General features: G+C 40.9%; 1 protein-coding gene across 1 annotated transcript in view; it reads left to right on the forward strand.

Moving 5' to 3' along the window:
- CATSPERB (cation channel sperm associated auxiliary subunit beta) overlaps positions 1-10,322 on the forward strand; it is a 156,645-nt gene extending 146,323 nt beyond the window's left edge. Inside the window, 4 exon segments of the mRNA XM_058429381.1 lie at positions 1,242-1,377; positions 2,832-2,932; positions 3,621-3,695; positions 10,014-10,322. Of these exon segments, the coding sequence (XP_058285364.1) occupies positions 1,242-1,377; positions 2,832-2,932; positions 3,621-3,695; positions 10,014-10,232 (531 nt within the window). The 3' untranslated portion in view covers positions 10,233-10,322.
- Positions 10,323-10,603: the final 281 nt, after the last annotated feature.

A 10,603-nucleotide genomic window follows, 5' to 3' on the forward strand; every position in this document is an offset into this window, starting at 1 on the left:
TCCAGCACTTTGGGAGGCTGAGGCGGGCTGATCATGAGGTCAGGAGATCGAGACCATCCTGGCTAACACGGTGAAACCCCATCTCTACTAAAAATACAAAAAAATTAGCCAGGCATGGTGGCAGGTGCCTGTAGTCCCAGCTACTGGGGAGGCTGAGGCAGGAGAATGGCGTGAACCCGGGAGGCAGAGCTTGCAGTGAGCCGAGATCGCGCCACTGCACTCTAGCCTGGGCAACAGAGCTAGACTCCATCTCAAAAAAAAAAAAAAAGACATCTAGAGACAATATATAAGATATATATTTTAAATATATACACAATATGTTGGCAAAGAGTCAGCATTGTGTAAATTGTCATTATTTTATTTTCGTTTTTACTTTTTTTGAGACTGAGTCTTGCTCTGTCGCCCAGGCTGGAGTGCAATGGCGCCATCTCAGCTCACTGCAACCTCTGCCTCCTGGGTTTAAGTGATTCTCCTGCCTCAGACTCTCAAGTAGCTGGGACTACAGGCGCCCACCACTATGACCAGTCAATTTTTGTATTTTCAGTAGAGATGGGGTTTCACCGTGTTGGCCAGACTGGTCTCAAACTCCTGACCCCAAGTGATCCACCCGCCTCAGCCTCCCAAAGTGCTGGGATTATAAGCATGAGCCATTGTGTCTGGCCAGCATTCTGTAAATTATGAGGGCCGTTTTTATATACCCCCTTGCTGAACTAAAATAATGTTTCGTGAGCACTTACTATCTACTAAATGCTACTCTAAGCCTTCTCCATGATTTATCTCATTTAATTCGAGTCACAGAGAAGGCAGGCAATTTGCCAAAGATCTCATTATTAACATGCATTGGGGCTGGCTTTGAGCTCTGACGCCAGAGCCCAAGTTTACAGATTGTGCCTGAAAGACTGACTGGCTGGAAGAGTGGCAAAAGGAGGGTGAGCGATCTATGCATGGCCTCCTGGGATATGATTTAGCCAAAAAAAATTCTGAGTGACATCATAGTAAATTCCTGTGAAAAAGGCCTATAGAAGTGATGAGTTTTGTTACCACGATGTATATACTGCCTTTGGAGTTCACATTGATTCTGCTCTAAGACATTTTCATGACTGAAAAGGCAGAAACCCCTCAGAAGCACATTTCATTGAACAGCCAAACTATTGGCAATATATCTTTTCGTTTTTTACCAGGAAATGAAGTGACTATTGACTTTTCCAAGTTTACATTCATTCTTGGAATTTGTATTTCAGGTTCCTCGCTTTAAGTTTCCAGTTACACAATATCCAGTTTCTTTGGAAATTATCAACGAGGATGGACATGTCCCATTGCAATCTCCATATCTGGTTACTGTGACTGAAGTGAACATGAGGCACAACTGGAAACTGAGTAGGGTTTGCTTTCATCTGTAATTATTTTATCTGATAAGTAATATTGTTACTGGTTTACAAAGATCAATGGTTTTCAAAGCCTGTTCACACAAAAGAGAGCCAGGAGTTCTTGCAAATGGATTTGGATCAGTTGGCATATTGCTGTTTACTTCTATTGTTTCCCACTTATTTCATCATCACTTCCAGTGGCCTGGATTCTAGGGTAAAAGCATTTTTGAATAATTTACACTGCAAAAAAAATCAAAGGTCATTTTGTGGATCAATAGCAACAATGACTGACTGAATTTGTGCTGCATGCCGGTCTGGCATCTCCTTTCCCTGCTCATTCAGTGTGACAGAGGAGGTTGTAAAAGGTGTGGCCAGATAATCTTTAGGATCTGTCTTCTAATTATACGAGTTTCTTAAAGGTTTCTTAAAGGTTTTATGGTAAAATAATTGAAAAGATGCAGAAATATTTTAAATAAGATGTTTACCCCTGTTCACTTTACCTCAAATATGTAACTTTTTGTTGCACATTTTGTGTTTACGTATGAACACTCTAAGGAGATACGTAGGTAGATAGAAATAATTAACTAAACAGAAATTTTGGTCGGCCACTAATATGTTACTAAATATCCATGCATTTGGTATTCAGTGAGTCTTACTCTGGCCAACATATATGCATTTTTGAAATGAAAAATCCAGCAAAATAAAGCTATTAAATATTTTGCATTAACTGACATCCCCATTTTCTGTGGTGTGCTGGAAACTGTTCTTACCAGTTTTAGAGTCCTGATCATTAAATATTTAAACATTTTACAAGCTAGATGTTAAACCGTTGGTAGCTTGAAATTAGCAGGGTGAGAGTATTTACACCATTGAAATTGGAAATTACAATCACAGCTGTTTCTTTTCCTTTAGATTCTGTGTACCTTTATACCACTGCAACGTCTAACCCCGACACTACCTATCTAGTTTTAGAAAGGATGACAAGAAAGGCAAGAAAATAGTCAAGTAATCCCATTGTAAAACTTTACTGCCACCTTATTATAAACCATTTACCTATCACTAATGAGGTCCTGAGATGACCTTACTGCCAAAAACACGAAGCACGTGCAGGTCAGGACTGATCCTGAGCATGGGGCTGGAAGGAAAAGGTCAGCGTGAAGCTGATCAGAAGTCTTGAACTTCTTGAGGATGCCCTTGAAGGCAATGTGAGATATTGGGCCTAACTCCCCTAAATACATCGTCTACAAAGTCAAGCAGAACTAAAAGTATGGGATAACTTGGTCATGTTATGGAGTGAAATCTTTCATTGTACCTTAATGTGCATAACAAATTTTATATTAGTAATTGCAAATGAAATAGTAATAGTAAATTAAAAGTAATGGCAAAAACAGCAATTACTTTTGCACCAACCTAATACGAAATGAGAAAATAAGTGTGCTTAAAATATGTTTTATGTATTTTTAGAACACACTGTGCCAGAAAAGATTAAAAGAATGAAACAATTAGTAGAACCAATTCTTGGTGCTGTAGTGTATAATCCTTCAGGTCTCAACTTAAGCATAAAGGTAATGATGGCATTGTTGTTTTTACTGTGTTGAGTTTAGATAAAACATGTATGTCTAAACTAAGATTGGTTTTAATTCTAAAGTATAGGTAACCAGGAATGGTGGGAATAACATCTTTAAAGTATATACCTTTAAAGTATATGAAGAGGGTTTATTTTTTTCTCCATTTCCCTTGGTGTTATTATTTCCAAAGTTTTGAGCAGGTAGGCAAGCCATATTATCTAGCAAAGTGGAGAAGAAAGAGTGTTTCCGAAAGTGAAAGGGAAGAAATGGGCTCAGTATTATTCACCTGGATATGCACGACCACATGTCTTCTGGTTCCAGCTGCCCATAAAAATACATGAAGTTGGTATAATACAGATAATTGGGAAAACCAATCAGAATTAGGGAACATATTGAAGCCACAAATACAAGGATTAGCCCAAAGTACTTATCAAGGCCAGGTTTAGTTTTTGTCTCCTCATTCTAAAAAAAAAAAAAAAAAAAAGGATCAGCTATTGAATCCCTCCACTTCAATCCATCTTTTTATTTTGATGCATGATGTGTATGTCCGAGAGCCTTAGGAAGAGGATGGGAATCTTTTCATGCAGCATCTATAGGGACAGTGGCCCCAGGGTATATTTTTATTAATACTTAAAGGAATGTAGATGTTGATGCTGCTAACAACTGGGTGTGCTTTTTTCCACAGGGCTCTGAACTTTTCCACTTTAGAGTGACCGTCATTTCAGGAGTAACTTTTTGTAACTTAATTGAAGAATTTCAGGTAAAATGGATGCACTCAGCATCAGAGGGGTGATGGCTGGGGAAAAAAAATGACAAAACCAATTCAAGAGACACCGAAGAGAAAAAATTGGCAGAATTTGTGTGATGGACAAGGCTTAAAGACAGGGAATCCTGAAGGGTAGCAGTGACACGATCAGTAGTGACGAAGCCAGGGTGCATGATGGGTGCCAGGACTGATTGATGCTGCCAGAATTTTAATAATATATAAATAATAATACGTGGCTGTCTTTGTTTTTGTTCCTTCTCCACCTTCCTTGTTGAGCCCAGTTTTCTGACTTTTAATGCTCTTCCTCTCACCTCGACTTCTCCAAAGAACATATTTCTGTAACTTTTTAGTTTCTAGTCTGATTATCCTCCTTTTGGCTGTTTGAACTGTAATCATTGTCTTAAATATTTCAAAGGCTTTTAAGATCCAAAGGAATTTAAAACCAGAATCAGTCTTTCCCAAATCATCCCATGAAAGCAACAACTCATTTTTGCTTGTTCATATAATGACATGGGCTGCCTGTGAGGCATGGGAAGGAATAAGGATTTGATAAAAATCAATTAATGAGTCACTGTCAAATGCTGATATTACATTAACATTCTCTCTCTCTCTCTCTCCTGTTCTGGCCCAGCTCTAAGGCCAGCCCCAATAATGACTCTGCACTACTACACTGGTGGGTGTCCATTGCAGCAGTGCAAACCTCTAAAACCCTGAGAGAAAAATTCAACCCACTAGATAAAGAAACTAGGAAGAGAAGCATCTGTCACATTAGCAGTGTGAAGGAAAATCCCTGTTTTTTTTTCTCTCTTTTCTCATCTCTTTGGCCCAAGAGCAGCCCTGGTTGTGGGGAACAGCACAATAGCACAGAGGGCTAAAATTCTCATAGAAGCTCCACTTTCTTTCCAAAGAATGAGGGAAAGGACCTCTAAGAGTGGAAAGCATAGGGGGACATCTCTATGAGAAGAGGGCTGGAGAAAGGGAGTCCTGATTCTTTATATAAACTAGCACCAGGAAGAAGCTGCATATGACCAGGGCACACCTAAAGAAAATAGCAAAGCCTTTGAAATAAAACTACAAAGTAAACATCCTCTAGTTTCAGAGCAGCTCCTGAGTGGCACAGGTACCAACCAGGAAGACACAAATAGCATAGCAACAGCTTGGAAAACCGAACTGACATTGAAACCACCACCCACAGAAGGTGAGGCACAACTTGTGACCTGAACTCAACCAGTGTTATTGACTGCTAAAAACAAACAAATAAATAATCAGCATTTTCCAGATGACTTTTAAACAAGAACCAGAATCTCCCAACATAACATCAAAAATGTCCAGGATACAATCCGATATTGTTCACCATATTTACCAGGATACCATCTGATATTACTCACCATTACTTACCAGGATACAATCTGATATTATTCACCATATCAACAACCAAGACAATATAATCAATTCTGAAGAGAAAAGACATCAACAAAGGACCACAAATGCAATTATCAAATATTCTAAACTAGCTATTATAACCATGCTCCATGCAGTACAGGTAAACACTTTTGAAATAAGTAGAAAATGATCAATTATAAGCAGAGATCTAGAAGCTACTTAAAAAGGACAAAATGGAAATTTTAGAACTAAAAACTATAATATTTAAATTTAAAAACTACCAAAAGGACTCAATTGCTGAATGGATATGGAACGGGAAAAAAATCAGTGAACTTGAAAGCAAGTCAGTGGAAACCCAACCTGAAGAAAAAGTATTTTAAGAAGAAGAAGATCTTGCCTCAGGGATCTGTGTGACAGTATCAGAAGGTCTAACATTTATGTTATCAGAGTCCATGAAGGAGAGGAGAAAGAGACTGGTATGGGGAAAAAAATCCCAGCACTTTGGGAGGCCAAGGTGGGTGGATCGCTTGAGCTCAGGAATTTAAGACCAACTGAGCAACATGGCAAGGCCCTGTCTCTACAAATACAAAAAAAATAGACAGGCATGGAGGCACGCACCTGTATTCCAGCTACTCTGGATGCCAAGGTGGGAGGGTTGCTTCAGCCTGGGAGGTCAAGGCTGCAGTGAGCTGAGGTCATGCCACTGCACTCCAGTCTGGGTGACAGAATGAGACCCTGTCTCAAAAAAAAAGAAGAAGAAGAAAGGAAAGAAATAAAGATTGAAAAGCCTCAAGTTTGGTGAAGACATAAGTTTACATATTCAAGAAGCTTAATGAGCCCTAAACAAGGTAAAGATAGAGAAAACCATGCCTGAACACATCATAATCAAACTACCAAAAATCAAGATGATAAAATACTAAAAGTGGTCAGAGAAAAACAACACTGTATACAAGGGTACAGTTTGAATGACTGCTGATTTCTCAACAGAAACCACAGAGGCAAAAGAAAGTTATACAACATCTTTAAAGTGTTGGGGTGAGGGTTGAGTGGGGAGGAAGGATTGTCAATCCAGAATTCTCTATCTACTGAAAATATCTTTCAGGAATAAAAAATCAAGACTTTCTCAAATGAGAGAAAACTAAGAGAATCCATTGTCAGGAGAACTTCTCTTTTGAAAATGCTTAAAGAAGTTATTCAAACAGAAGAAAAGTGATAACAACAGGAAACTTGAAGCTTCAGGAATGGAGGAAGAACAAAAATGGATAAAAGAAAGGCATGACTGCACCATTAATAAAGGAAAAGAATTGTTAAGGAAATAAAGAGAAAGTGTAAAAAGGTTCTTGGGACTGTTGGAACCTGCTTTTGAAAGTACTCTGAAATAGGCTGGGCATGGTGGCTCACACCTGTAATCCCAGTACTTTGGGAGGCCGACATGGGTGGATCACTTGAGGTCAGGAGTTCGAGACCAGCCTGGCCAACACGGTGAAACCCCATCTCTACTAAAAATACAAAAAATTAGCCAGGTGTGGTAGTGCATGCCTGTAATCCCAGTTACTCAGGAGGCTGAGGCAAGAGAATTGCTTGAACCCAGGAGGCGGAGATTGCAGTGAGCCAAGATCGCACCACTGCACTTCATCCAGCCTGGGTGACAGAGTGAGACTCTGTCTGAAAAAAAAAGGAAAAAAAAGAAAGTACCCTGAAATAGCCAGACCTGGTGACACGTGACTGTAACCTCAGCTATTTGGGAGGCCAAGGGAGGATCATCTGAGGCCAGGGGTTTGAGGCCTCAGTCCAGTATTAACATGCCAGTGAATAACCACTGCACTCCAGCCTGGTAACATAGTGAAGCCCTGTCAAGAAAAGAAAGGAAGGCCGGGCGCCGTGGCTCACGCTTGTAATCCCAGCACTTTGGGAGGCCGAGGTGGGCAGATCACGAGGTCAGGAGATCGAGACCACAGTGAAACCCCGTCTCTACAAAAAAATTAAAAAAATTAGCCAGGCGTGGTGGCAGGCGCCTGCAGTCCCAGCTACTCGGGAGGCTGAGGCAGGAGAATGGCATGAACCCGGGAGGTGGAACTTGCAGTGAGCCGAGATTGCGCCACTGCACTCCAGCCTGGGCGACAGAGCAGGACTCCGTCTCAAAAAAAAAAAAAAAAAGAAAAGAAAGGGGAGGAGAAAGGAGAATGCTGAAATAATGAAACACAACCCATAAGCTTGGATTTTCTTTCACCCAAAATACATTATGGGGATAATTGAGAAAAAAAAAAAGGAGTAAGATCTGTAATTACAGAATAGTATTGTCTTAATGTTAATTTCTTGACTTTGATCATTGCACTCTGGTTATTTAAGTGAATTTTTGTGCTTAAAAATACAAATTAAAGTATTTTAGGAGTAAATAGACATTGTATCTAAAACAGACTCATAATGCTGAGGTCTAATGTTTTTTAGAAATGGTGTGGAATATTTGAATGGTTGAAGAAGATTAGAAGGGAAACATTTGAAGAAAAAGTGTTTTTCAGAACTTTAGAGTAGCAATTTAGGTGGAGAATACAGAATTCAGAGGTGATAGACATTTCCAATCTTAGAAATATAATAAATGGCTTAAATAAGAAAGTGAATTTTTTTTTTTTGAGATGGAGTCTTGCTCTGTCGCCCAGGCTGGAGTGCAGTGGCACAATCTCGACTCACTGCAAGTTCCACCTCCTGGGTTCGCACCATTCTCCTGCCTCAGCCTCCCGAGTAGCTAGGACTACAGGCACCCCCAACCACACCCGGCTAATTTTTTTGTATTTTTAGTAGAGACGGGGTTTCACCGTGTTAGCCAGGATGGTCTCAATCTCCTGACTTCGTGATCTGCCCGCCTTGGCCTCCCAAAGTGCTGGGATTACAGGCATGAGCCACCGTGCCCAGCCACAAGTGAAATTTTTACATCATTTGGTGGAGTGACTGAAATTTCGTTAGGTAGAAATGAATAAGGAAGGCATTCTGGATGGAGAGACCAGGTACAGATATGGGAAAGTGATGCAGGATTTTTCTTGGCCACTTTGCCAACCGGGGACCTCCACAGCTTGTGACACCCTCCACCTGGGCCTTGTTCAGCCCTGAGCCTGCCACTGGAGGCACCCTGCCCACTTGTCCCACCTGTGTTGTAGCGTGTACCAATGTTCTTGTCCTGCATCCAAGTATAACGAGGATACACTGACAATTGAAGAGTGAGGAGGGCAGAGAATAATTTTATTGAGTGATGGAACAGCTCTCAGCAGAGAGGGGACATAGGGTGTGATCCCTCACCCCTGCAGTCAGGTGGTTTCTTTGCCAGTGTGGCTGAGTGGGGCCTTTATGGGCTCAGAATAGGGGAGAGCATGCTGATTGGCTTATGAGTAAGCAAAGAAAGGCTAAAGCAAAGGTACCACTCAAAGGTGGGCACAGCAGTGTAGAAAACCAATTAGGAAGGGTAGGTATATGTAAAACAGGTGAAGGGTGGGATCAGTCAGAGGAAAGCACACCAAACAGGAAGACAGGTTCTGAATTCGGTATGTGGATTTACCTGGGACTGCCTTCTGCTTGAAGGTCAGGTTTCACCGGCGACCCGCCCCTATCTGCCTAGGCATTTGACTGCCTCCTGTCACTATCAAAAGCATAAAGTTTGCTTTTTGAATAGCTCAAATCCATTTGGCTGGAATATAAGGTTATTTAGAAGAAAGCCAGGTAGGTTAGGGTCCAATTGTGGAAGGCTTTGAATGTCAGAGTGAAAGCTTTAGAACACTCCTGTCAACGTTCCTGTCAACAATGAAAAGCTATTAAATATTTTTGGAAAAAGGTGTTTATACACAGACTGGTGTTTTATACAAAGATAAATCTGGCAATGTTAGGATGTCAACACGGACAGGTGGGCTGGGAAGGAGGCTACCAGAGTAGCCTATTTATGAAAAGTGGCACAATAATCACAGCAGCAGTACTGAAAGAATGGAAAGAATGAATGTGAGGGGAATTTTAGAGAATGTATAGCATGGAGGGACTGTTTCTAAGAAATCAGCTACCTCCTTGGGTCACTGGGAGGATGGTGGTACCTTTAACTTGAGCTAGACCTTACAGCAGCCCGTCATCCTTTTTCTTGTCCTTTGCACTTTCCCACATTCCCTACTGTCCTAGTTCCATTCATCAGCATGTTCTTCTCCCCCAAAAGATGACCTGGCTTCCTGCTTCACAAAGGAAACATAAGCCTGAGCTTGAACCCCCTACTCTCTTTATGCCCCACTTCTATATTTAACATACAATGACCCCACCCTTGCCTCACATCTCAGAGAAAAAGACATCACTGTCCCTCTCTGTCAATAATCCTATCTGTCCTCCAGGAATTTACTTGCTTCTGTTAATTAGCTATTCACGCAGAGGAAACATTTTGAATACATAAAAAGTTTCCTATACTGGCAGCACCTACAAAGAGGATTTTCTAAAGAGGTGGTAGCTTGAAAGAGCACAGACATACACCTCTACCTGGAATGTTCCTTTATCTCCTTCTCTTCCGTGAACCCACTTATTCGTCATGATCCAGCTCAGAAAGCGCATTCCCTGACTGCCCTAGGCAGGTAGGCATTCCCTCCTCCACGTTCCCAGAGCTCTTTGCCCATTCCTCTGTGACTGGACAGAGAATGTTCTGCTGTGTAAGCATTTTATCTGCCTCCTTCCACCATTAAAGACAGGGTAAAGGCATAAGATAATACACGGACTTCTTAGCCCCTATTTATTGTAGGCAAATTGTTACTTATTCAATTGTCAAGAGACTGTTTCCAAGCTTTGTGGATGCTGAATGTCTTTGTAACTCTGGGCAGCGTTTTGCTCTCCGATTAATTGTGGGGAACATTAAATTTTCAGTGTTTTGCATTGCTAAATTCAGAAAGCTTAAAGACTTTGCTTTTTCTGTTGCAGATTTATGTTGATGAGGCACCATTGCCATTCCCAGGACACACGCTTATTGCCGTGGCAACAGCGGTAGTGCTAGGGGGATTAATTTTTATAGCATTTATGTTTCAACTGCGTGGCATCCATCCGTGGAGGACATTCCAAAGATGGATTAGAAGAAACCAAGCGAAGTTTTCAAGTATCTCTCTCAGTGAGCTGATTCATAGATGAGAGTCTGAAGAGTGAACACATGGTCATCATAATTTCTCTTTATTTTCTAGTTTTATCAGACAATTCCTAGAACAATATACTTAAATGTTAAATATGCAAGCTACATAAAATCCTACAGAATTATCATTATAATTCAAATTGCTACTTGTCAACATATTCACCATTCCCTTTTCTTATTTTCAATACATAGAAAATGTCTTATGCCAGGGCTTATGTTGAAGAGTTTCCTTGAGGTTTTTAGAAAAGTATAAAATGATAGGGCCGGGCGCGGTGGCTCACGCTTGTAATCCTAGCACTTTGGGAGGCCGAGGTGGGCGGATCATGAGGTCAGGAGATTGAGACCACGGTGAAACCCTGTCTCTACTAAAAATACAAAAAAATTAGCC

This window comes from Hylobates moloch, unplaced genomic scaffold (assembly GCF_009828535.3).
Source record: "Hylobates moloch isolate HMO894 unplaced genomic scaffold, HMol_V3 SCAFFOLD_16, whole genome shotgun sequence".
NCBI classification, from domain to species: Eukaryota; Metazoa; Chordata; class Mammalia; order Primates; family Hylobatidae; genus Hylobates; species Hylobates moloch.